This window comes from Labrus mixtus, chromosome 3 (genome assembly GCF_963584025.1).
Source record: "Labrus mixtus chromosome 3, fLabMix1.1, whole genome shotgun sequence".
NCBI lineage: Eukaryota > Metazoa > Chordata > Actinopteri > Labriformes > Labridae > Labrus > Labrus mixtus.
Window position 1 is genome coordinate 30,266,614 of NC_083614.1, and position 27,352 is coordinate 30,293,965.

The 27,352-nt window shown below is 40.4% G+C and overlaps 2 protein-coding genes across 3 annotated transcripts; both read right to left on the reverse strand.

Annotated features, from left to right (window-relative positions):
* Positions 1-490: 490 nt before the first annotated feature.
* On the reverse strand, positions 491-15,492 carry cp (ceruloplasmin). Of its 2 annotated transcripts, XM_061034451.1 has the most exons (24): positions 15,210-15,490; positions 13,925-14,169; positions 12,243-12,455; positions 10,856-11,029; positions 10,684-10,775; positions 9,355-9,517; positions 9,114-9,252; positions 8,865-9,004; positions 7,715-7,855; positions 7,567-7,611; positions 7,257-7,471; positions 6,385-6,535; positions 6,018-6,230; positions 5,127-5,331; positions 4,591-4,730; positions 4,352-4,480; positions 3,999-4,105; positions 2,709-2,764; positions 2,471-2,542; positions 2,110-2,201; positions 1,878-2,017; positions 1,731-1,787; positions 733-847; positions 491-537 (listed from the first exon to the last, which is right to left on the reverse strand). In XM_061034451.1, the coding sequence occupies exons 1-24, from the start codon at positions 15,368-15,370 to the stop codon at positions 506-508; spliced, it is 3,237 nt and encodes a 1,078-aa protein (XP_060890434.1). In that variant the 5' UTR covers positions 15,371-15,490; the 3' UTR covers positions 491-505. The 2 variants fall into 2 exon arrangements, 1 of the variants encoding a protein (XP_060890434.1); XR_009672240.1 differs by lacking the exons at positions 491-537; positions 733-847; positions 1,731-1,787; positions 1,878-2,017; positions 2,110-2,201 and having other exon boundaries at positions 2,634-2,764; positions 15,210-15,492.
* Positions 15,493-16,609: 1,117 nt separating this feature from the next.
* tm4sf18 (transmembrane 4 L six family member 18) lies at positions 16,610-24,145 on the reverse strand. The gene is made up of 4 exons (XM_061034454.1): positions 23,830-24,145; positions 19,741-19,809; positions 19,072-19,214; positions 16,610-18,435 (listed from the first exon to the last, which is right to left on the reverse strand). The coding sequence occupies exons 1-4, from the start codon at positions 24,007-24,009 to the stop codon at positions 18,237-18,239; spliced, it is 591 nt and encodes a 196-aa protein (XP_060890437.1). The 5' UTR covers positions 24,010-24,145; the 3' UTR covers positions 16,610-18,236.
* Between the last annotated feature and the right edge of the window lie 3,207 nt (positions 24,146-27,352).

The following is a 27,352-nucleotide window of genomic DNA, read 5'->3' on the forward strand; positions in this document are numbered from 1 at the left end:
TTTAGAGAGATACTGTATATATTTAATTAGAATTCAAGGACTCAGATCAGATTTGAGGTTAAAAAAAAAGAACACATCTCTCCCAGATTATTATAACTCAGGGCTCTTCTACCTTGATGCATCGTTGCAAAAAAAAAAAAACTAATCTTCACAAGTTTGACTCATTGTTTTGGTTCTTTAAAGCCTGGCAGCTGTACAATGACTGCTTATTCCCAGGCCTTAGTGCCCCCTGCTGCCTGACTGATGCTATTACACTCACACATTAAAAAGTCACATGAAGCCTTAAAAGCAGCAACCTTCAGTTTTCATGTTTCTTTCTTTATTTTTGCCGTCTTACAGTTTTCTCTGTCGTCAAAACATATCAAAGCGTTTATTTCAGGTGGACTCTCCGGATTCGTTTTTTTCCTCCACGGTTCAGCCAATCAGCCCCGTCTTCTTTTCTGTGCAGAGGAAACAAACGTATGATTTCATGCACAGCATCCTCAATAGCCTCGCTTGTTATTTCTCACAGTGTGAATTTTTTCTTCTTTCTTTTACCTGAAACTTTAAAAGTATGCTTAACAATTAACTTCAGTAACCAGACAGTTTTCATTGAGCGTGGATGTTCTTAAAGCTGTATTTTCCATTTTAACCTTTTTTTAATAAATGTTTGTAGATTTGTTTGTGTGTAAAGACGGTAACTACGGTGGCCAACCCGACCTGCAATGGCATTTTCTTTCTTTTCTTATAGACTTTTCTTACTTTTTAAATTGACGGTATACAACGCCTCCATGCCGCCTTTGAGGTGGTCAGTAACATGACAGTGCAGAAGCCAAGTGCCAGGATACTGAGGACGCATCTTTACTGTCTGAGAGAAGAGAGAGAGAGAGAGAGAGTGGGGAATTATAGCTTTATTTATACAGCACCTTTAAAAACAAATGTTTACAAAGTGCTGTGACAAATACAGCAACACGACAACAGAACAGAGATCAACAGAGAGGGCAAAATTGTAAAAATGCAAATAACAGGAATAAGATTCAACAGGCAGGTATGGAGAGGCAGTTCAGTACAGTGAAGGAAAATTAGTTTAAAATCAATCAGGAGAGAACAAAATTAAAATTGAGGGAGAGTGGGACGACATCACATCACAGGCTGTAAACACAGAATGAAGATAAAAAGAAGGGATAAACGGGACATTGGTTAAATGAATAAAGCGACAGAGAGCGGGAGAGTTAAACGATAAAAGGAGTCGGAATTTAAAAAGACTAAGAGCAGTAAAATGAATAAAAGGAAGGGAAACATTTAAAGGCTAAAACATTTAAAGAAGAGAAAGATAAAAAGGTTAAAAGCAATAAAATTAATAAAAGGAAGGGAAAGATCTTTAAAGGAGAAATCACATAAAAGCAAGTCTATAAAAGTGAGTTTTAAGAAGTGATTTAAAAGATGCCACTGACTCTGCCCGACTTATCTCCTCAGGCAGGTTGTTCCAAAGTCGAATGACATGCAGGAAAGGAGCCACACCTTGAATTCAAACCAGCTTGGAGAACCACCGCCTCCATACATGGGGGCGCGCTTTAACCACTAGGGTAGCGGCGCCCCCGTTTGTTTGTTTTCAATGTATAAAACTTATTCAAATCCCCTGAAAACTCCAAATAATGACTCTTCTAGGATACCTAGATCTATGATTTAGCAAAAGACAGGTAAAAAAAAAAAAACATTCTGAATGAAGTCGGGATGATTTGAGGTTTTACCTGGAAGGTGGCTGGAAACAGTTCATACACATCAGTCCGATGGGGACCTCCACCCAGCTGGAGAGAGAGAAGAGTCGGTGTAGAACATGTTTGTAAAATGTGTGACCGTGAAGGTCAGCGTAGCATGTTTTGTTTTGTCTTATCTACCTTATATTCGACCATGTGTCCGTGCCAGTGTACGCTGTGTATGTCCACGTCGCTGCCCATTCCCATCAGGTACCAGTACACCTTATCGCCCACCTCCATGTTCAGACCATTCACATTTGCATACATAAACCCATTGATGGCTGAGAAGCACAAACACACACGTGGTGAGATGTCTTTAGATGAAGCAGCAGAATGTCAAAGTGATGCTCAGTTCATTTTGTGTTTATCTCACAGTGCATCTTGTTGCTCTCTATAAAGGTTTCATCATCCTTCAGGTTTGCTCGAGGGGTTCTGATGTTAGTCCTGATGTTTTCATCCAGATACCTGGAAGCACAAGAGTATTCATTAGCCAAATATTGTACGCTATAAATAAAGTGAAGTCTACTGACACCATTTGAAGATTTAAGGAAGGTACACTGGTTGTGATTTATACAGTCAGTTGTAAAATGAGCTGTTTCAAATTGAACCAGTTCCCCGATTATAAAAATGATCAATTCAAACCGTTGACTATTCAAATAACACTTAAATATATTAACAATTTAAAAAGGTCTTCAAATGTATGGTTTAAAGTAACACGTCTTGATTGTACTCACCAGCTTTCGTTCTCATCAAAAACCAGGAAGAGCAGAGCAAACTCTTCCACTTCTTTCTTCATTCCTAAAGACCTGAAAGCAACGCAGGTTTTTAAAACTCCAGCACAGCACGTCTACTGTACGCGTTGTGAAATGTAGAACAGCAAATTTATAAAACATCCACCTGCCGTGTGAAGCCATGGAGATCACAGAAGTTAATGGTAAAGTGAATAAGGAGTGGTTTGGGAGAAGCACTCACCTGGCCCAGCTCCGGCGGCAGATCACCAACGGACCAATCAGACCGCTGTAAAGGTCCTGGAAGGTAGAAGATGACATAAGTGTGTGTGTGTGTGTGTGTGTGTGTGTTAGATCTTGTTCATCTCACATCATGGAGAGGGGGTGCCCTCCTTCATTCTAGGGGTTAACACCTAGTATCCCCATACCTTAAATAAGTAGATTGTAAACAGAGGCTGGGCTCAAGGTTAGGTGTGGTGATTGGACAGTTCTGTGTATTTTTCCTTGTTTGGTGCTTGTGTTTTTGTTCTTTCAGAGGCTGGGCGTGGCTTATTGGCTGGAGCTGGAGCTCGCTGCAATCACTCACCTGTTCGTCATCTGTAATCACCGGCTGCAGCATTTATACCCTGGTTCACCTCTCCCAACCTGCCAGATTATTTCCGCCTACACCGTCGTAGATCGGCTGCTCAGTATCAGTAAACTTTTTTTGTGCTTTGGATACCTGTCACTAATTATTCCCTTGTCTTCTTTTTTCCCCCGGTGCCTCCAACCAACGTGCTCCAGCGCCTCACCACCCAGCCTCTCATTCAAGCCTCACCAGCCTTCACCAGCCTCACGTCAATAAATACCCCTCCACCCACCACCCTGTTTTCCGGTCTTGCTTTTGGGTCCACTTAAAAACCTTTAAGATCATAACATTAGGATGAGTTAGGTTTTGTCAGGGACAACTCCCAACAGGAAGCTTTAATACGTGGGCACTTTTTCTACCAGTCAGTGTGCAATAAAAAAGCATAGATTTTCTGACGCGTTGTCTTTTTCTGTGATAAATTAATCAAAATGAAAGTGTTATTTTGACTGCCCTAATAAAAATCTAAAAACCAAAAGGAACTGTAAGTAGGGGGGACATTAAAAAGATTCAAAAGTCAAAATCTAGGGGCTACATAGTCCATAAGGTAACAGAGTACAGGCGTCTTCCCCTGCGTCAAAAGTACCACCACCTCATTCATAAAGAATATGTGTATTATACAACATCACACACAAACATTTGCATTGTTTCCTGACAGGATCACAAGAGCAGGATAGACGCATAGACAGTCTTCAATGTATCCCTCTCCACTGCACATATATAATATTCATATTGTGATGTTTTGGGAAACATGAGAAGAGAGGCAACAAAGGTGTTTTTAAATGCCTCGCGTGAATAGAGAATAAATCAGCAGAAGTTGAAGCATTTACACATCAAGTGAAATGCTTTTATAACAACAACACTTTTCCCCCGTCCTCCGTGTGTGTGTGCTTATGATTCAAAGCATACCTTGGCAACGTCAGTAGTTGAGTAGTATGCTGACACAGAGCACTCCTCCTGCTCTGTGGTCGGTCCTGTTTTCTTTGTGACGTACCAGTAGTATGAGTGAGTCTCACCTGGGAAAAAACATTTTATATTATACATGCTTTGAAAGGAAAACTGAAGTTAGACACAGTCTGGTACAGCTGCGATGAAGGACAGATTCTACTGACACCGACTAATACACAGGCATTTGGGTTATCAGGGTTGAGTCCTCTGACACTCTCAGATAAGTATTGCACTTATTAAGGTTGTAAAACATTCATTAACAAAGCATTGTTGTGGAGTTTTCTGTGCTCATTGATTTCCCTGCTTCTCTGTACCTGGTGGTGTGTTGTAAACATCAGGAGTGTCTGTCTTCACTCCATGAGCGTGGATGGAATAAGGCCTGGTCGCCATGTTTTTAAAAACCACCTTCACCTTGTCTCCCACGTCGGCATTAATCATCGGACCTGAGAGAGGGGAAAGAGTTGTTAGAACAGGACTAATCACAAACTATCTTAACAACAGCTTCTACAATATAGTCACACTTTTATGCATTTCTGCAGCCTGACGGCCTTACCCAGAATGCCCAGGTGTTCCATATCAGCTGTTCTGTCCACCTGTTTGGTGAACTTGTCATTGGTGAACTGGCGGTAGACCACCTTCTTGTACCGGGAGCCTATAAAGCCGCCCTGCTGGTCCAGGAAGACGGCGGCAGGACTGCAGACGAGAAGGGAGACGTGCTTATTTAGCATATGGTTTTGTATGTGTGCTTGTGTTCACCCTGGAACGACGACATCATGTGTATGTGTGTTTGAGCATGCACAACCATTTCCATTTAAATGTTTTTGCATTAACCTTGTTTTTAAATCTGTTTGGTAGCAACATAATACAAATCGCTAGAGATAATCAAAAAAAGCAAGACATAAATTGTGAATATTTTTAAATTTCGACATAACAGTGTAGAGTGTGTGCCGATAGTAACGAGACACATTACAAAAATCCTTCAGTTGTTTCTTCAGAGTATGAGATAAGAGGTATTTCACATCAGCCCTTTAAAACCAGCTTTTTGCCATTTCAAACTTAGCCGCAGCACCTGTGCAGGTCGTGCCGTACCTCTCCTGGCCGCGGAACGCCTCAGTCTCGAAGGTGCGGTTTGGAGCGTAGTCCCAGGTGGTTTCCATGGCAGCGATGTAGAACGTCTTTGAATGCAACATCGTCTCACCCTGCCGCTGAAAAACGCTGCACTTCTGCACCGTGTAGTTGGCTCTCATCCCAGCACGGTAATGAGTCAAAGTCGCTGAGACCACCTCAAACTGACCTGAAACACACAAATAACCGAACTGAAAACAAACATGCATTTCAACCTTTAATCATCTGAGATTTAAAGGCACATACTGTTAATTTTACCTGAAACTTTAAAAGCATGCTTAACAATTAAAGTCAGTAACCAGCCTATCACAGTTTTCATTGAGCGTGGATGTTCTATTTTCCATTTTAACCTTTTTTTTAATAAATGTTTGTAGATTTGTTTGTGTGTAAAGACGGTAACTACGGTGGCCGACAAGGGGCAAACCGACCTGCAATGGCCAAAATGATGTGCAGCAAATACAGGGACGACGTAAATTCAAAAGCAGAGGCAACAGTCCAAAACAATGTAAGAGCTGAAAGGTGCTGCAAAGGAAAGGAATGTGCTGAAAAACGCCGAAACAACTGTATTCAAATGCAAATACATAAATGACACATGATCAAAAATAAATGCATGAAGAAAAACGCTGATCTGTAAGTTCTATGCCTTCATGTCAGGAGGTCATGCCCCCCCCCGGGCCTTTCAACTTAAATCCTCCCTGCGTCAGATGTGCAGCATATTTAGCAGAGCTATCAGTCCCTAAAACTCAGTTTCTCAAAGCTGTGTGGGTTTTTGTTTTGTCTAAAGAGAAGTAGAAGAAATTGGAAGATCTAAAATGTGTCACTGAGGGTTTTGCATACGTGCAGAGAGGTGCATACCCATGCTGTCTGGCTCCATGGTGACAGTGCGTGAGATGTGTGGGAAGACGCTGATGGTGTCTCGTCTGTTTTGGCGATAGATGAAGCGGTTTCCCTCGAAGTAGAGGCTGATGATGTCCTGCTCTGAACCCAGTCCTGAGAGGTGCCACGTTACTTTATCTGCCTTGCACATGGTCAGGCCTGGGAGGTTCCTGTACACAAATCCATTGATGGCTAAAAGAGCAAAAAAAAACATTAAGTTATTATCTCGGAAAATGATTCAGGGGGGAAAAAAAAAAGCCTTTTCTTTCCTGGAGATGAAGAGTTCACGTCTCGATTGATATGAGCCTCCTTATGATCTGTGTTTGGATATTTGTCTCCTACACACCGTGCATCTTGTTGCTCTCTATAAAGCCCTCTTCCTCCTTGTTAACAGTGGTTGGAGCAGTGGCGAAGGTCCTAATGTTATCGTCCAGATACCAGCTGAGGTTCTCATCAAACACTGTAGCCATCAGGTGGAACTCTTTCTCATAGTTTTTCTACAAGAATGGAAAGACAAAATAAAGAGGAAATGATCTGTATTGTGGTTTCTTTTAGACCTCTTGGCTTTAAAAACTAGCTGTCGTTCTTTTTCTGTGATTTCCAAACAGAACTTTAAGCCTTTATTTTCTTGATGGTCACATTTATACTTCTGGTTTTTTAAACCTGCAGCTATAATTCAAATACTACGACACTGACAAAGAGTACATCAAAATCCTTTATACATGTAGCATGTGTAGAGCAACATTATCATGTATTTGTAGTCGTGTTTGTGTCCAGATGTTGAATCAAAAAACTATTATTACTTCCCCTTTACAGCCTCAAATTTTCCCACAATCCTAAATGTAGATGTAAACAAGAGTGTGAAGATTTGCTGGACCTTGGGCCCCGGGTCAAGCACAGTTCTGGATCTGATTTATATACGGTTTTACCCTCTGCATGGTAGAGTTTCAGATCGCATTTGTGAATGCATCGATGACCTTTGTTCACACACAATAGTTTCTGAAGAGAAACAGAATCCTGTCTGTTTTTAATCCAGTGCAGTCTGAAGGCCCGAACATCACCGCCACCCAAATCTCGGTTTATGACCTTGTCCCCTGCACACGGAGATGTCTCCCGACTCTGTGATTCTTTTAATGATGTTCTGTTCTTTCGATCAGCATCGTGTTGACACTTATTTATCTTCCTACGTGAATTCAGTGTCTGATGCTCGATTCTCACCTGTACTCGACGCCTGAGTGATCTGGGCCGACAGACGAGGAGCGGCCCGACCAGTCCAGAGCTGGTGTCTTTAACAGGATCCACTCCGGAGTAGTACATATATGTCAGACAGTCGGCCTCACCCTGTGTCGGACCAGCACCCACGGGCACCGTCCACTCATAGGTGTGCACCGTCCCGGGTCTGACCAGAGCAGCCGGGGGAGGGGTCACCACTCCTGAATACAAACATTTGAATAAAAGAGAGTTTGTTATTATATGTTATTATAGATGCTTACTTAGAATAGAACATGTCACTGAGGCTTTAACGCACTTGGTTGTCTATTTAGCTCTCGTAGTTTTTTGTCTGTGTAGGACTCTGAGGAGAGAAAAGAGAAAAGATGGAGGGATTTCCAAAGTTGAGGAATCTTTCCATGTGTTTAAAAATAACAGTTTGGTGTGCGGTATGTGCACGTGTTAACCTTCCAGTTCGTTGTAATAGAGCGTCCCATCGTGCTCGATGTTGTACTGGACACCATGTGGCTGCATGGTGTAAGGCCGGCTGGCTTTGTTCTTGAACATTACGCTGATCGTGTCCTTTTCTTCCGCTCGCAGCACCGGGCCTGCAGACATGGAAGAGAGATGTTCATTTACTGAACACTTTCAACAAAGACCAGTTGATGGTACATACTGTAGATGAGATCCTGCTGAAATACTTCAAACATGTGTGGTGTATGAAATGTTCAGTCTGAAAGATTTCTGTAACTTCTGAAACATATATTGGTCCTTTATCAATAAGCTTAAGGGGAAGTGGAAGTAAAATCAATCCTTCATCAATGATGATGTCAGAGGCTCAGAAAGTAAAACTTCAGGACTTTGTCACTGAACAGGTTGATATTTTATTCTTTGCTGTTTTTCTGTTTTAATAAACTTTGAAGACATGTAGCAGCTTTTGAAGCACTCAGGTTAAAGCACTTCCAAAAGTTAAATGGCATCTATTTAAGCTAACAAATGTATTTGTTTTTCTCCACGTCAAAGTAAAACATTTACACACAACTCTTTTTCACCCTGGAAACAATTTTTTATAACCTGAGTGCTGCAATTAAGTACAAATGTATTTAAGTTTTTTTGTTATGTCCTCACACTTCTCTTCATTTTAGAGAGAAATATTGTGCTTTTAACTCCTCTAAAATTATTTCCAAAAACATTTCCTGCTCAAAGTGTCACATGTGAGACTTTTCTTACTTCAGATTCAGTCATTGAATCTTTAGGGTTAGTACACTTATGATGATGATTAAGAAACCAAACAATCCATCTTCAATCAACAAAATAATCAGCAGGGAGACCCCATCAGGAACATTAACCCTGACCTTTCAAAATAAAGGCTTACAATGAGCTCCAGCTCAACGAAAGTGAATCAGTATTATCCTGATTTTATTGCATGATAGTATTTTTAATACATTGCATACCTTTAGTTTGGATGTTTCCTTATGTTGCTTACATACTTTACTTTAATGTAGGACTGAACTTGTAACAGAGTATGCTATGGTACTTTAACTTGATTAAAGGATCAGAACATTTCTCCCACCCATTTTTCTGAAATTTGACCATCTCCACCCCAGCCTGGATTACCCAGAATTCCAAGGTGTAGCTCCTCTGGGCTGCGTAGCATCTTGGTCATAAAGGTGCTGTCAGTGTATTCCACGTAGCGTGCCTTCTTATAGCGGCTTCCTATTCGATTTCGTCCTCTGGTCACGAACATGTCAGCTTCTCTGCACGCACAAAAGAATAAACAGAAATATTTATGTTACTGAAATGTGTTTCAGCAACGTTACAGCGACTGTTCTGTGGAAATGTGTGTGCGTGTATTGAATAACAGACCCCTCAGTGGGTATCGTAGGAGCGTAGTCCCACACTTCTTCTTCAGCAGCAATGAAATACTGTCTGAGCTCGCCGTGTGGGCGGGGCTTATGGACGTTAGGGAAGCACTTCTTGATCTCAAATATAGCCTGCATTCCAGCTGAACAAAAACAGGAAATGAAACTCACACCACAACAAGCAGTAGAAATGTTTATCCAGTACAGTGACTGTGTGAAATAAGAGCGAAGGCTGTAGAGCTCACCCATCAGATGGTCATTGACTGTACACGTCAGCAGCCAGTGTCCGACGTTGTCAGCGACCATTTCAGCTGTAGTGCTGGAGCCGGGGAAGAGGCTGATGGTGTCTGTGTGGTGATTCTGAGTGGTCAGGATCTGGCCATGGAAATGGACTGAATGCATGTCCACCTGTTGTCGACGTTTAGATTGAAATCATCAAATATCGATTCAGCTGATGGTTCACGTGCTTCACATGTAAGCTTTAAAAAAAAAAACCTAATAACAAAAGGGGTTCATTTAGTGGAAAGACTTTTTCTTTTTAAGTTCTGAACTGAAATCATGTATTTTTTTTAATCTACTAAATGAGGGTTAACTTTGGAAATTCAACGTTTTCTGCAAAGACCTTCAGTTTGAGCCCCAGCAACTGGGAGGAAACCTTGTGGTCGAGAGCAGTGGTTCTCAACTGGTCGAACCTCAGGACCCACCAACTACTCCTTCATGAAAAATCACGACCCGAATTTCTTATATTTTTCAATCAATCTGTTTTAAGTTAACAAAAAAGTGTGCCGTTTGGACTTCAGACGGTACAAAGGAACTGAATGAAACAAACCTTGTTTTTAAAAAAGGGCTTCATTTACTTTTTGGCAGCATTTTTTCTTCCAGGCACACATCCGTGACCCACTGAAAACAGCTCTGCGACCCCCTTTTGGGTCCCGACCCGCCAGTTGAGAACCACTGGTCTAAAGAGCATACTTTACCATGATGTCAGTATTCAGGCCCACTCAGGAAAACAAAGTGACCCTCCGTCCTGATGCCAAGTTATTTTTGTTTGGTCATGTTATTTTTTGTATTTTTTTCATTTCCTGTTTTATTTTGTCACTTACCTTTGTCTCCTTGTGTTTCCCGCCTTGTGTGTCAGCCCCGCCCTGATTGAACCCACCTGCGTCTCACTGATTGTCTGTGTGTATATAATCCCTCACGTTGCCAGTTTGTTGTGTTATCCTTCGTGTTACCTCTTCCTATCAGTTTCCTTGAGAGTTTATGTATCACCTGCCTCTTCCTGCTCCTCTGGACTTGTTTGCCTGTGTGATTGGACTTCTTGTGTACAGAACCAGACTGAAAATAAATCTGTCTGATTTTACTCTGACCCTGTGGAGTCACGCTTTTCAATCCATTGAATTAAGACCTAGTTGTTTCATTTATTTTTTGTCGTCTTAACATAGATTGACGCCACAGGAAAACCCTGTTGCACTATGTACAACTAGCGTTATTTTACAAAAGGGAAAACTTTGGAAAAGACGAGATATTTGACTGTTAGTGTGATAAAATGTTCTGTGTCAAATCACAATATTTACCTCGTTGCCTAAGGCAAACATATGCCAGTAGATCTTGTTTCCTTGGCACATGCTGAGTCCCGGCAGGTTACCATAGAGATAACCGTTTATACCTGAAATACACACTCAGTTAAAGTCTATGTACAGTATGTAGACGGGTATCTGCAGGTGGATGTGTTAACTCCCCACTCACCGTGCATTTTGTTGCTCTCAATGAAATCCTCGTCTTCCTTCAGACCTCTGGCAGGATTCGTGATGTACGTCCTGATGTTCTCATCCAGGTACCAGCTGAAGTTCTCATCCGACACCATGAACAGCAGAGCGTACAGATAGTCTCCTGAACCGTCTCCGTATAAGTCCAGAGTTCCTAAACAGGAAATGAGAGCAGCTTTAAGAAACATGTGCGTTGATGTTATGAGGGCAAAACACACTCGGGGCACTTCATTTCAATCAATCAATCAATCAATCAATTTTTATTTGTATAGCGTCAACTCATAACAAGTGTTATCTCGAGACACTTTACAAGAAGCAGGTAGAATACCTTACTCATTGTTATGTTACAAAAAGCAGGTAAAAGACCTTACTCATTGTTATGTTACAAAGATCCGGCCTATCCATCATGAGCACTTTAGCAAAGCAGCAAAAGTTACAGTGGTAAGAAAAAACTGTCTTATTAAAAGGCAGAAATCTTCGGCTGGATCCCCGGCTCATGACGAAACAGCCTTCACAGGCCTAGACTGCGCCGGGCTTGGAAAGGGATAGGGGGAGAGATGGGATAAGATGCAGGAAGAGGGATAGGGGGAGAGATGGGATAAAATGCAGGAAGAGGGATAGGGAGCAAGTGGGTGGGGGGAGGCAAGCCGTCCATCAACAATCCTTTGACATTTGAATTTCCCTCGGGATCAATAAAGTATCTATTTAACTTTAATCCATTTTCTCAATACAGGTCTTGTTATTATTGACATGACTTTATCTGGAAACACATCTTCCAAATTTAGAGACTTTTTCAGTTATTTCCCCCACAAAATTTAGTCCAGTTTGCTATTTAACAGCGTTGTAAGTTAGTTCATGTTCAGACAATAATGGCAGCTGTTTGGCTTTGGTAAGTCTATGTTGAGTATGAAATTATTTCAAACAGCTTTAAAGTTTGTCCCAAAAGTTCACTTCACGGCCTTTGAATTTACTAAATGAATATTGTGAAAATACATATTCATTAACAATTTTTGGGGGTATGAACCAAAAAAGATATTTCCCAACCAAATCTGTCTTGAATTGTGTCAACTTGACTCATCAGGTGACAGACAAAAAATGTAGCTTAATTCAGGTTAAATCTGAGACCGGCTTTTGGTAATTTTGCAGATTGTCCCTTTCTTCATGTGTTAAAATTCCTGCACTCAGAGGGATGATAAGGTACCGGTACAGATTTTTTTATCAGCAAAAAGTTAGAGTTAAGTGTAATTTATGATTATAATAATAGATATACTTTTTTGTCTTGGCTACAGAGCAGCAGAATAAATATAGTGACTAGCTCAAGTTTGAATAGACTTAATTCCGTCTGTGTACACAAAAGGTTTAGGTACCTCTCTTACAAACAACGAGGGGTCCTATGAGTCCTGAGTTGATGTCTTTCGGTGCATTGACATGGGAGTGGTAGAATCTGGTCATGCAGTTGCCATCGTCTGATGCCGGGCTGTGTGACTCTGGGAGGGTCCACTGATACATTTTTGTTGCACCTGGAGCGATCGAGTCGTCAGTCTTCAGTTCAGGACCGGTCCCGTCAGGGTAAAGTGCCCCTATAGAGGGAAAGATACAAGCGTTAAAAACAAACCGAGATCAAACATCTATCACAATGAAAAAGTGAAACGCTTTTCCATTTTTTTCAGACGTAAACAAAATGTTTCAATTATCAAATAGAAAATTAAAGAATTCCCTCGAGTTTCAGTGGCCGGTCTTCTGCACTGCTCTCAAATTGCCACAATTTCTGTATTAAAGGCTTTATATGCTTTTTTTGATCCAGTAGATGTCGCCCTTGAGCACCAGCATGAAACCAAAACAACTCGCGCTGCATTGTTGTGTTAGCATGCTAATGCTAGCGATCTTTATTCTGCTCGTATCTTCACACTGCATGTAAATTTACCTGAAATGAGCGTGATCTAGAAACACAGTTAAGCAGTGAGTACAGTATGTTATTCTTCTTTTCTCTAGTCCCTCAATTAAACAACTTTTATTAGATTAGATTAGATTCAACTTTATTGTCATTATGCAGAGTACAAGTACAGAGACAACAAAATGTATTCGGCGTTCTAACCAAAAAGGTGCAAAAGAGCAACAAAGGTGCACTACAAACATGAATAGGCATATAGTGCAATATGGTAGTAAGGTAATACGGTAAGCTGGTGCAGAGGATAACAGATAAGACTGGTATATTATACAGCAGCATTGGTGGATATAAGATAGTTACAATATGAAATATACGTGAGGGGAGGAGTCAGCCGGCCGTCCCGGCGATGTAAACAAAGTGAAGATAGGACTCTGAAAACTCTGAAAACTTCACAGACAGTGGGACTCGGGTGTTACATCCATTGTAGACAGTCATGACTCACAGAGTTATTTTCAGAGGATATACTTTATACTCGCATATAAAGCCTTTAAGTGTTTCATGTGTCATCACATACTAAAGGAACTGCCCACCTGGCAAGCAAGAAAAGCTTCATACAAGCGCACGCTACAGAGAAGTAACCAATCCCTGCTGCCTCCTGTTTTAAAGCCAGTTCTGTGTTTTGTATTTAAATGAAAGACAGCGGTTGTTCAGTTTGATGGACGTTCAATATCTGCCCCTGGAGTCGTACTGGAGCTGCTTGTTTTTGCCATTTAACTTCATTAAGGACAACCTGTCTTAACAGAGGCCTGTAAGAAGGGTGTGCGCTAACAACCATGCCTGTTTCATCTGTAAAGAGCCGTGTTAAAATTGTCAGAGCTGCTGTCAGTAAGTAATGTAGACTATCTCTGAAATGTTTCATCTTATACTAATAATTGGACCAAACAGAATGTGAATACAGTTTCAGTGCAGCCATTGTTACGTTAGCAGTAGCATGCTAGGGAGCTAACTTGATTTGTGCAGAGGCCTGAAAGTTCAGTAGTGGACTTTATTTTGACATATTCATAGACATAGCTTTTATTATGTAGGAATAACTGATTACTTTGTTCTCTGGGTATCATCTTTCCATGCACAGATGTCTGCATTATTTGAATAATTCCTCACCCTCATTGCCTTTGCTGTAGTTGAGTCCATGTGGGTGAATACTGTAGGGTCGAGATGCCGAGTTCCTCAGGTGGACGATCACTATGTCTCCCTCTTCAGCCATTATGAGAGGTCCCAGGTAGCCCAGCCAGTTCGGCTTGGTGATCTCTGTCCTGTAGGTGCTGTCAGTGTACTGCTTATACACAGCCTTCTTGTAGGTTTGGCCGATCCGATTGGGGCCTCGCTTTAAAAAGACGGCGGCGTCTCTACAGAGAGAGAGAATTAGCTATGTGAGTTTGTGTTTATTAATCTTTCATAAAGTACAGTTTAAATATTTTCAAAAACCTGTTACTGGCTGTAGTTGGTGAACACGCACGGTGGAGCAAGTCAATTCATATTGTAAAGTACTGAAGACACATTACTACTTATACATGTTACAAAAATCAGAACCAAAGAAGGGGCAATGACTTGATACTGATACTAGTCTTTATCATGTCTCAGGAAATATATATAACCAGATTTCTCTGTGTGCATGTTAACACCAAAATCCCAAATACAATCAAAACCAGGATAACGAACTCAATGTAATCATATTTTTAATACATTTAGTTATTGGCCTTTATTGCCAAGCATTAACTTCCCGGTCTTATCCATATATGGCAATTTGTTAATTATACTTAATTAAACATGCTGTGCTCTTAATGTGAAAATCCAGTCAGTTTGTTTATGAGTAAATCCTATTTTAAAGACATGCTCACCAAATAGCAAAATAAAGGTTCAATAAATATTAAAAAGTTGACTTAGCAGGTCAGTTTAAAGACGTAGAGGGCTTTTTGTTGTACAGAGCACAAGAGATAGAATAAACAGAACCATACCTCGCTGTCCAAGAGGAAAGGTCGGTGTGTTTTTAAATGCACACTTTGATTTTTTTTAAAATGAAGGCCCTTTTTTATAATATATGTTGAAAAACTTCCAATAGGTTTTGATACATTTAAGATAAGGATAAGTTTAAGATGCTAAAAAAAACATCCATGCTTTTTAATTGCAAACATGTGCAAACTGTTAATTGGTCAGTTAGCCTGAGGGTGGAGTAGTAGAGGAAATTGTAGATTATAATGTGTTACCAAGCCATACAGTGATTTAAAACATTCAAAGAATCACATTGAAATGGAGGCAAATAAAGGAGATATTTTGTCTCTTTTCTTGGCGCCAAAGAGGAGTCTTGTTCCTGCGTTTTGGATCAGCTCCAAGGGTCTCAACGACCGACTCCAACATAATCAAGACATCACACTGTGCTCCTACTCACTCGTCCTCCAGCAGGGTGCGGTTTTGGATGACGTTCATTCCAGTCGGGGCGTAGTTCCAAGGTATCTCCTCGATCCGAAAGAAATACCCTCTCAACTCCCCGGACGCACACGCTGCGACACAACACAGCAGCAACACCCTGCCTAACCCTAAAGGAAGCATTTTGGGTAGAGAGACCGACAGAGGAAGATGAGTCTGTATGTTATCCAGCAGATGATAATGAGGAAGACAAGCTGTGCAGAGGACAAACAGATCAGTCAGTCCGTCTGAGAGACTTTAGACCCTGGTGGAGTCTTTATACTCCCTCCGCTTACCGACTGTTGGGAATACCCGAGTAGTGCACAGGGGTTGATGACCAACAGAGGAGATTTGAGCCAACCTATCAGGGCTCCCCGACACCCTGCTTAATCAAACAGAATTTCACAAGAACAGAAGAATCTCATTGATTGTGTATGTCAACTCATTGACATACACATTTCATTGTCAAAGCATAAAAAGACTTGAGTCTGAGGACAATTTATATCCAACTTTATTTAAGGAATAAACAGACTTGTACCTCACTATTGTTTACCTGTGCTGTGATGAAAACACTGACTTTTGGTCAAGTCAATACTGCTGTTTGATCTGAACAACAAACGAGTGAAAAGACCCTCAGAAAAAAAAAAAAACATTTCAGAGTTCAGATCTAGTTTGTGTATTTTGCTTCTCGGTTCAATCATTAAATAATTGGTTTCATCTAAAGTCAATAAGGGCCAAATACACTTACACTTGAAGACAGTTTGGTAGATTTATTTTATCCAGTCAATAGTTTCATATGTTTGATGGAGGAAGCGTTTTTGTAACAACATGCTGACGTGGAGGTCTTTCTGACATAGGGGTCAATATCCACCTTTCTGTACTCTGCTTTCAGAGATCAGAAAGGTGGATAATAAAAAAAAATAATAATAATGTAATGTGTCTCTAAAAATACATTTCAGGACATTATCGTGACATTAATGGTACAGTGCCATCGGCTTATAAATGACTTGAAATGGGCTCGGCTCCAAGGGTTGAAGAGCACATTTGCTCAGTTTGGGTCGTGATGCAAAGATAAATAAAAGACAACTCTGGAAACTCCAGGACAAACACTTGAGTCCAGGACTTGATTACAACACAGAAAGCAGGCTACATTCATACAGGCATGTAGGGGAAAACATGGTTGAAATAAAAACAAAGTATGATGGAACACCTTGGGGGAGGGGAGCATGCATTGATCTCCTTCATCTGTGCTGTATTGAACCCTTTTTGTTATTTCACTAATGACCTATTTTTGGATTTAATGGTTAAGTCCACTGTACTGAGAATATCCTTCATATAAGTCTACACCTGCTATTTGAGGTTGAAAAAAAAAGATCATCTGCACAATCATAAAATGGAAATAGTTATTTTTTTATTCAAGGCAGCACACACAAACAAACACACATTATAAAAATATGTCACTAAAATATATATAAAATGTCTGTTTACGCTGACCTAGCATTGGAAAGACGCAGAGAAAAACAATTTATAACAAAAGTTGTCCTTGAAGACAAAAGTATAAACACACAAAAACACACACATCTGCTTATGCTCCTCAGTCGGTCCAGTGTTTAAATATTCGCGCCAACAGAATGAAACCATCCCTAAAGGATCGAATGATCATTAAAATAATGGAGTAGTGTCCCACTTGTAGTGACACCATAAATACTGATGGTAGAAATACGTGGCTTTTTTTAAGTAGTCTAGTTTACTGACACTGGTTTAAATCATGGTATCATCTTTTTATGAATTTAGTTGTTGGCTTTATGACGTCAACGAGGTATACTGTAAATAATGATAATAAAGAAAGTGAGCAACCTTGACATTAAGAACTCAGACGGTTTAGGTAAGTCATCAATGGTACAAAGAATTCTTTGTGTTCTTTAAAGGGGACATATTATGAAAAATCCACTTTTACAGTATTTCAAAAACATATATTTGGGTAACGCGAGTGTCTACCGACCCTTAAAAAATGTGAAATAAACCAATCCAGTTCTTTGTTTGTGGTCTGCGTAAGTCTTACAACACAGAGGAAAATGCTCCGTTTCAAATTTGCTCTCCTTGTGATGTCACAGTGGGATTCTGGTAAAAAAAAAAATAAATAAATCCCCTCCCCTCCTGTGTTGTCTCCGGCAGCCATGTTTGTCCCAGGGGGCACGCTGACGAGTTGCCATGGAAACTCAAAGCTGAACTTGTGTCGGCACCGGTCGGCACACCCCATGGAAGAGAGGGGCGGGGTGAGGGGGGAGGGGCTCATTGCATTTAAAGAGACACACACACCAAAACGGAGCGTTCTGAGAGAGCTGGTTTATACAGGGTCACAAACCTCCTCTGGTGCTTGATTCATGTTATATTTTGACCAAAGCACAGCACAGATGTTTCATTTAGACCACAGGGGGACTGTTTGAAAAGGTGGAGAAGGAGGATAATATGTCCTCTTTAAAAAAAGTTAACACAAAAGTGTCACACAACTGATTAAACCTAACATCCAATATACCTAATATTATTATTGGATGCTCGTCTTTGTCTTATTATCTACATTACTATGTACATAATGGTCTGTTTAGCGTATTTTTACCAGTTGCAAATTAATATAGCATCATTAATCTGTTCTTATTCACTATTCAAGACACACACACACAAAACACACAAAAACACAATTTCATTATGGACTGATGACCCGTTGCCCTTGAAATTTAATCAATCCTCATCAATGGCTGAAGAGTGATTTCTCCCACTTGAAAAGGAAAACTGAAAGCATGAAAGCGTGGTTGCACTATGTGTCGTTGTAATACTGTGTTGTACTCACACACACACACACACACTCACACACGAGGCAAAAAGGCTGTGCGTACACATGTGCCCATAAATGTCCCATAGGTGCATGTACAGGTGGATTGAGTGACTGCCTATGTGTGCACACGCTCTTGTGTCTCTGCAGGTATACATACAAATGTGTGTGTGTGTCTAACTAAGCATTAAGACTGTACTCCTGCTTATAGCAAAAGGGCCGACAGACAGCGTTGACTAAACCGCTTCCGAGCTGCATGAGACAGATGATGAACTCCAGCACAGCCAGGCCTATCAACACACACAGCAGAGTCACGTTCCACTCCACGATGTTGACCGGCTGAAGACATCGGGACCAGGTCTCTGGTTGTAAGAGATACCTGTAAGATGGAGAGCGAGAGAGAGAGTTCAGAAACAGCAAGGTATTTATTTAGTAAATTATGGTACAATAGAAAGCTATTGGATCGGAATGGATTGACCATGTGCTACTATAGTGACACGTAAACCAATAGTGGTAGAAATGAGTAATCACGCTGCCAAAAATGGTCACTTCTGACTCCAGAAAAAACAAGACTAAACGACTAAAATGCCAAATTTGAGTCACCCATTAGGTGACTTTGTGTTTGTCCTCTTTTGTTATAAAGTCTATGGTTCAGACCAAAGGCAAAGATATGTTTTGTATAGTAAGATTATAAACTCAATACAAAAGATGTGAATAAACATACACATCTGTAGACCTTACTTTTAATGTTGCACCTGTTTCGGCCATTTTTATGAACTATTAGGTTCAGTATAACTAAAGAAAGGTTTCACAGAAACAGCCAGTGCTGCACTACAAGACGTGTCACATTATTGTAGTGAATTCTAGTGTGCATAAACTGCCCTCTAATTTTTGGAAAATGAAAGAAATTATCAGTTTCAACCTACAAGATGATGCATCTGTATGCCCACTTCCTTATTGGTTTGATTGCCATAACCACCACATACACACACATTAGGAAAGAGCGTCTCCATACCTGCCCCCCTGGTCTGAAAAGGGGTAAGACCATCCAAAAGAGGTGAAGCACTGGGGACCCTGCACCAAGGTGAACCCAGATATGACCAAACAGTAACAGGACCCCACCAGTCCGATCACAGCTGCCAGCACTGACCCGCACATCTGGAGACCAACACAGGCACACAACACGGTATTAAAGAGGATACGCAGGAGTGTGTCTGTCTGTATGAAATGTGGACTTGGTTCATAGTTTAGATACAGAGGCAGCTGCTTCACACACACATTCAGAAATCCACACTTGCAGCTGTGCATGTGGCTCAAGTTGTGTGAGCCAAGCTTACTTTGTGGAGGGTTAACTAACAATGGGACCTTTGTCGAATTATCAACACTGGATTAGCATTAGCATTCCACCTCATAAGGACATAGTGTTAGCTGGCTTAATGACTACTGTAGAATATTATTCTCTGAGTGTCGACAAAGGAGAAGGAAAAAATGAACTCTGTGAAGAGTAACGAGGGAATAAAGACCGTTTGTAGCCATAAAGCCTTATTTTTAAAATCAAGAATAGTAGAGCTCTGAATGAATTTCATCAATCCTGCATCAGACTGTGAAATCAGTGTTTGGTGATCACTAGATATTGCAGGTTTGAAAATGTGCAGTGTCACTGAAAGTTTGTAACGCCCCTTACCATCAAGCTCTCGTTCCAGCAGAAGCTACATTTCCCCAGAGAGATGAACACAACAGCTGGAACCAGCATCTGGAAGAATAGAACAAAAAGTTAGTTCTTTTACTGCATTTTAATCCGTTATTTATTCTTTAATTTAAAAAAAAACATATAGATCCCTTTATCTGAATATTCATGAATACTCCCCATCACATCAGCGACCATTTGTATTCTACTTTGCACTCAAATGTATTCATACATATTTGCTGCCCTATTCTTGTTATTTAGAAAAATTATTGATCATATTGATTTAGATAAAAACCATCATCTAAGAAATACAAAAAAACACAAAAAGTATTGTGACAAACTTGAAGATTTGTGTGACCTTTCAGAAATCTAAGAAGTGTCAGAGTCCAATGTACTCAGGCACATTCAAACATATTATGCTGCTTGTCGATTAATATGGCACAGAGTAAATATTCTAAATCATACTGTCGAAAACAACAATCATTTTGACCACCATCGTTGACTGTCAGCATGCTACGTTAGCATTTTAAGTAAGATTTAAAGGCATCTAGAACATAAAGATATTGACCACTCGTAAAAAGTCTGGTGACATGAAGACATCCTCATGGGAACATTTTATTTATTGCCTTTCAAATCAACAATTAATACAGATTACATAATAAAATAAAATGTGCAGTCTGTCGAGAGCCTTAATGAAATGTGGAACAGCAGGAAAAAGAGAGACTCCTTCATGTGTTTGTTTAAAGGATCTGCTCTCCTACTATCCCTCCTCTCTTTCCTCTTTCCTCCTTTTTCCTGTCCCGCTGACTCTCTCACAGCAGTTGATGACCTTAAGTCACATCCTAACAGAGGGGTTGGGGAGGTGGAGTTCCCAAGGTTTTTACACATCAACACACATACAGAAAGCTATAGGCATGGTAAAAAAAAACCAAAAAAAAAACCACACATCCTGGATGTCACCCTGAATCACTCTCCTTTAGATGAGGCAGAGAGAGAGAGAATACAGAGGGAAGCACATTGAGAAAGGACGCAGGAGCGCAGAGGGAGGGCGGGAGGAAGGGTGCTATAGTTAGATTTCTCTCATGAGGGGTCCGGTTTGCTCTTTGACTTTTTAGTGTTTTGTTATTTCCACGAGAAAAGGAAAAAGCACACAGGGGAAAAAATAAGATTATCATGAACTGTGTAATAACAGAAAATAGGAGCTTCATAATCTCCAGGATAAACTCTTCCTCCTCCTTCTTTTATATCAAATACAACATGTGCCAACCAACCTAAATACAGATTGTTTATTCCATTAAATGTGAGAAAGACCTTTATTCACCTGAACTGAATCAAGGGACAGTCTCTCACAGGAGACCTTTTATCTTTTTTCACCTGATTTTAATTAGGGATTTGCATTTCAAGCCAAAATACTGTTCACAAGTCACTGGAAACTATTTAAAGATTATTCAAAGATTGTTTTTCAGTTAATGTGTTTGGCTTTGAGATGTGCTACAGCCACCATCTGATGATCCAAGGCCATTAAAAACCCCAGCAGTAAAGACATTCAGACAAGAAATGTTTTATAGATGAGATGAAAGTTGCATGAAAATAAATGAATGACTATTCACATATTCAAGAATAATGACCCATCTCCAATTTAAAGGAGAAATATCGAACTCTGACACCTAGCATTTAAAATTGGTACTGCAGACCAAATTCAAACATTGGAGAGAGCTGCCTCCCTCCGCCCCCTCCTCCATACAGACGATGAGCATGCAGGTTGCCATGTCGCGGACACAGAAGTGTTTAGTCAGCTCTGCATCGGTCTTGAAACCTTTCTTTGCCCTAGCCTCTCTCCATTTTGTCAAATATTTATTCTAGTTTTACCACGTTAGTTGTGGAGCTTTTTAGAGAAATGTTAAAGCTTTTTAGTTCAGGTAGAATCACTTCTATCTGCCCGCTTATTTCACTACGACACCTGTTGGTTTCCTGTTAGCCTGGCAAACCGAGGGGTGTCCAAAACGGTCGCGTGGCGGTGCTTTAAAACCGCTCACCTTCTCTGGTCAATACAAACACAGACCGTTTCAGGACTGGAATCAAAACTTAGATGTTGAACAACTTAGTTGAAGAGCTGGCTACTTAGCTAATTTATTAGATATCGTACATTTTGGTCCTTTAAATGTATCATAACAGATAAGAAGAATGATCCCTGTGGTGTTAGCATCAGTAGTCTCTGTTCAATGGTAAAGCTGTTGTGAGCGCCCCCTACAGGCCTGGAGCATTCTGGATTTGCTGCAGTTTTTTCTGAGTTTGTGTGTTGTTGATTTGCCTCGTTTCTTGACTTTGCAGCGTGTTTGCTTTTAAATGCATCTTCATCACAGTCTGTCTCCATCGTTTGTGCTCGTTTTGGACTTTTGCAGGTATGTTTGAATTTGTGTTGTTTCTGAATATGGAGCCGGTTTCTCCTTATAGAAATTGTTTGTGCCAGCGCAGGGCGACTTCCCTTGTCGGCCACTGTAAGATGGACACAGTTAGTGCCAACATCTACTACACGCTCAGGCAGTGCACGTGTATTCATGGAGTCTTTGGGATTTTTTTGTTTTCAAAATCTGGCTTATTCTCGCTCGCTTCTCAGAAGTTGCCCATCTCAGCCCTAAGAGCCTTTCAGCAATTTAAGGGGGCATAATCCTCAAAACTTTTATTGTGAAAGATTTGCAGGAGAGGAATTTCAGGCGTACAAAAGGATCATTTTAAGGCTCAGACATTTCTCAACTGGACCTCGTAACCCCTCCAAACATTGATTCATGAAAAATATATAAAAAATTAAAATCCCACAGTTCCACCGGCTGTTTTCGTTATGTGATGAGATATTCCTGAATAATGCTTCACTCTTTCTTCAGGGACCAAAGGAGAAGCAAACTATGAAGAAAATGTGTAAATATTTTAAGGGAGTAAATCGTTGTGTATCCAGCACAAGTGCTCTGCTGGTCAACAGGGCTAATCTTGTCTGGGGGAAAACACAATCTCTCCTCTGTTTCTCCTCAAAACCAAACTAAAAGAATAACTCCCTTCTGCTTGGTCCGAGCATAAACCCATCAGATCAGCAGCATGTAGAGCAGACGGATTAACTGTGAATTTACACAACCCTCCATTGTTCTGCAAACACACACACACAGACTGAACGACTATGAAGGGGGAACAAGTCATCACTTGCTTTATCATCGTGTTTTTAGGTTTTAAATGTTAAAAATAGGTGCAGAGTACCACAGATAAATCAATTCAAAGGACGTGAAAAGCAAATTTAAAGAAGGCATAGGTTTGAAAAAAGGCTGCATAATAGCACACACTGTATCTACTACATGAACCAGAGTTTGTGTCTGCTACCAGTGAACAAGAGAGGAACGGAGGAGATGATTCACAGTGTTGTTCTCTCAGTGGTGAGTTTTACTGTCACATGGCTCAAATGCTTTGAAAGCATCTCATTCATTTTGGTTTACGTGAGAAGAAATTTCCTTCAGTTATAAAAAGAACCACTTGCCGTGACGCCAGCTGAACGAGTGAATCGGAGTACTTTTAGCGTCTAATGAGTGTCTTCACTGTTCCACAACGCGGGACCAGTGACATCAGGGGAAATATACATGCACAATATTTGGGTTTGAGGGTTTCAAGTATTTGAAAAGATGCTGAAAAATATAGCATCACAGAGAAAAACATTATGATGAGATTTTTTCTACATCACTAGTTGCCATGAAAAAAAAGTTTCAAGTACAATGTAAGATTTGGTAAACACATTTTTAACTCGTGACCATGACTGTGAAACAAACTTAAGACCACATAAACTCAAAGGAAAGAAGATCCCATGATACTAAGGTTGACAATTTGAAGAGAGAAGGTACACTACAGTGTGTTTGTTCCAAGTCTGGTCAAAACACTGATGATAAATACTCAAATAAAGGGATCTGTTTGTGTGATTGGTGTTGCTTCAAAAGCCATTACCAGCACCTAAAGTTTGTTTTTGTTCATCAGACAACAAACATAGAGATGATCCCACTAAAGTTTCAATAACTGGTATTTTGACCTACAGTTTTAGTATGTTTTACTCACCATTAGTCCCCCTCCTCCTAGTCCTCCAAAGTACCAGGTGTAGCTTGCCAGACGGTCCTGCTTGATGTAGTTGGTTTCTCCCATAGGAAACAGCAGCAGCAGGTTTGCCACAATACAGCAGAGGGCTAGAGGCAGCAGGGCCAGACCCAGAGAGCGGGCGAAACCCACCGAACAACACATCCCGCACTCCGAAAACACACAGTCACAACTGCAGGGAGGAGAGGAGAGAGCTGGAGTGGTCCGAGGAGAGCCGAGAAAAAGAGAAAGAGGGGAGGGAAGGCAAGGGAAGGGTCTGAGCTGCTGGGGAGACCGGAAACAAAAACAAGTGACGAGAGGTCACTGTGTGTGTGTGTGTGTGTGTGTGTGTGTGTGTGTGTGTGTGTGTGTGTGTGTGTGTGTGTGTGTGTGTGTGTGTGTGTGTGTGTGTGTTTGTGTGTGTGTGTTTCCCACAGCCTCTTAGCTGCACTTAGCACTCTGAATAATTCTCAAGAATGAGAATTATCACAAATCAACATGTTTAAATACATAATTAATGTGTTTATCTTTTATACTTTCTTCACTCTACTATAGTCACTGTCTCTGCACTGTAAGACCGATTACTGACTTTATCCATAATTAATCGTTCTGTGTGAAAGGTAACAGAAAATATTAATTTCAACTTCTATAAAACAAGATTTTTCAATTTAGAACAATACAAAAAGAAGAAACGCTCCATGACTTTGTTGATCTAAGCATGTATCCAATGATACATTTTCTGTTGTTTTGTTAATGATTTGACTGTTTTCATTCTAATGTTGACAGTTCGGGACACTTACAGTGATCCATTTTCATTAATAAGAACATAAAGTTACAGGAAGTGACATTTCAATTCACATTTTTTGGTCCTAATGAATGATGAAGATCTCATAGTGTGGAGGTATTCATTTTCATCACACACTATTTAAAGTAAAAAAAAACATCTTAAATTCTCTTTTGCAAGTAAAGAAATAATAAAATACATATTAAGAGATAGTTAATAAGTATTACCAAGACAATTGGAATTTAAAGTAAATCAGTAAAAAGTTGATATCAATGGATGCTTATAAGCTTTTTTAGTTATTAACACAGTAAAAATGCATCAAATTATAAGTTGATCAGAGATTCAAAGAACTGCAGTACTGCAGATTTTGTAATTGGTTACTTTCCAACATCTGAAAAAGGTCCTCTGACACCTTACTGTGTTGTGAATTTAAACTAGCGTAGCTTTAGGGACAAATGCATAAAGAAATTGATCATTTTGCATCGAAGATCTAACTGTGGATCAGTTTTACAAGATCCAAGATGCTCATATTTACATTAAAGCGTCCATAGGCAAGGCCCCTTCTATCCAGGCCAGAACAAGCTCAGCAGGTTTATAGGCCAATAGGGCATTACATGACTCTTAATAGCACTGTGTCAGAAGGCCACAAAGACCATGCATGTATACATACGAGTGTTTGTCGGGGGCCCAGAATGTGTTGAGCTTCTTTATAATCCTGCTGGAATTCAGATAAACTGCGCTGTAAAGCTGTAACCGACCACGGCTGACCCGCTCTAACGAGCTGTTTGAACCCGTGTTGATTAAGGCAGATTGTGTAAAACTGAATGTGTTTGGGTGGCCAAACACGTGGCTCTTTACAAGAGTAAACGGTTGGTACCAGGGGCTTTGGAGCATTAAGGGGATAAATAGTCAAACAAAGTCCAACATGTTTCTACATCTGGAGATTTGAGTTTGAGCTTCCTGCTTCTCGGTGCAAGTAGTTCACAGGCTGTTTATCAAGTTGCTCATATTCTCAGCGTCCTCTCTCACCCGAAACAAAGTCACTGCTTAAAGGGGGATATCATTTATCCTGTTTGTGTGGTATGATGAGGGCAAAGAGGGCGTCTACAAACAGCTAACAGGGCATTTAAGATAGACATCATATAAGCACGAGGGCTAAAGGTTAAGTACCAACTTTAGCCAGCCGGCTTGAAAACATAAGAAATGGATGTATTGTATGACTCGAACAAGACTAAATACATCAAGAGTTGTGCCAATGGAAAAGACCATGCTGCACCGTAAAGTGGGAGATGTTCTTTACCCACAGCAGCTTGTTCTTTGTTTGTTTGTTTAAAGGTGCCAGACAAGAGACTTTGAGTGTCTTACACAGAACATGGTTTGTCCGCTGGGCTAAAAAAGAGGCTAAATGTAATGGCATTGTGCCCATAAAGTGATGCAAGAAAGAGGTCAGAGATTGAGCAAATAACATCAGTATCCACCCTTCTAGGGGCTGAGGACATACAAAGCAAATTGTGATCAAATAAAACAAAAGTTTTTAGTAGTACAGCAAGAGAAGTCATTGTTTGGGGGAGCCTGAGTATTCACACATACAAGTCGTTTTTGGAGACGTCTTGCTCTTGACCCCGGCGTGGAACAGACCAGCTGATCGGACATTTACATCTCCATCAGGCCCGGCTGGTAAAGCACAAGTCGTACAAAAAGACTCATGTTTTCTGGAACTGATTTGGTACACTCACACCAATGATTTCTGTAATACTACAAATTAAAAAAAAGGGTTAAAAAAATAGTTTTAGGTGCTGAATCCAAAGAACTGATTTAGCTTTACACGTCGAGGACTCTCAACAGTTTGAACTTGTCCTGATAAAACGTTGCACTTAACGATATCTGGAGCCTAAATCAGCTCTTTATCGTGTCTGTAGAGAGAGAGAGCCATTGAGAATTATCACAACATGACCGGAGAACATTTGCATAATATGACAATAAATTACATTTTATTTGTCATTTTTTAAGAAAACTTACAAAATCATGAATAGATCCTGCACATTCTATAAATCACTTATAATACAGAGGGACAAGAAAAAATACATACTTCAATTTAAAATGTAGGTAAGCAACATTTTTATGGAGTTATAACACTGATTGACTTGATTCACATCAATTTAAAACATGATTTAAATTCTTACATAAAATGTTGGCCAGAGAGGAAGAAGGATCACACTCGTAAAGACACTGTCAGCAAACAACTCATTTAAGACTAACAGATAATTATCTCAACCAAAACACAGAGTTCAAGGAGGGTATCATTTGTTTGTAACAGAAATGGTATTTCCTGTTTGTTGTTTCACGTTTCAGAGTTTATAAAATCATAACCTTGGCTTATACAAAGCTTGTAGTCAAATGTATGTGGAGGGATGAAAAAGTCATCCCAAACTATAGCTATGATCAGACTGCTTGTTCAAGGCCATTAATTAATGTCTCCCTCCCTATGGATGTCACAGAGGAGTAACCCCGCCTCTGTGCCGTCATCAGAGGTAGTATCACAGGTGTTAAAGGGGCCAGCTGAGGAGAACAGCTCCAGATGTTTCTCTACACGTTGTGCTGCATTGCACAATGTGAAGTCCCAGACAGGGACACCAATATTACGCCACTGAAGAATCATTATGAACATGGGCGGTTCTAGGCAGGGGCCAACAGGGGCCAGTGCCCCTGTAACACTGAGATTGG

Coding starts and splice junctions, on each gene's coding strand:
- cp (XM_061034451.1), bottom strand. CDS start 15,370: ATGCTTCCTTTAGGGTTAGGCAGGGTGTTGCTGCTGTGTTGTGTCGCA. Junction 4,106..4,351: donor TGTTTACAACACACCACCAG/GTACAGAGAAGC, acceptor GTTTTTTCCCAG/GTGAGACTCACTCATACTAC. Junction 2,543..2,708: donor TGCCGCCGGAGCTGGGCCAG/GTGAGTGCTTCT, acceptor CGTTGCTTTCAG/GTCTTTAGGAATGAAGAAAG.
- tm4sf18 (XM_061034454.1), bottom strand. CDS start 24,009: ATGTGTTGTTCGGTGGGTTTCGCCCGCTCTCTGGGTCTGGCCCTGCTG. Junction 19,810..23,829: donor TAGGAGGAGGGGGACTAATG/GTGAGTAAAACA, acceptor CTATTCTTCCAG/ATGCTGGTTCCAGCTGTTGT. Junction 19,215..19,740: donor GCTGGAACGAGAGCTTGATG/GTAAGGGGCGTT, acceptor GTTGGTCTCCAG/ATGTGCGGGTCAGTGCTGGC.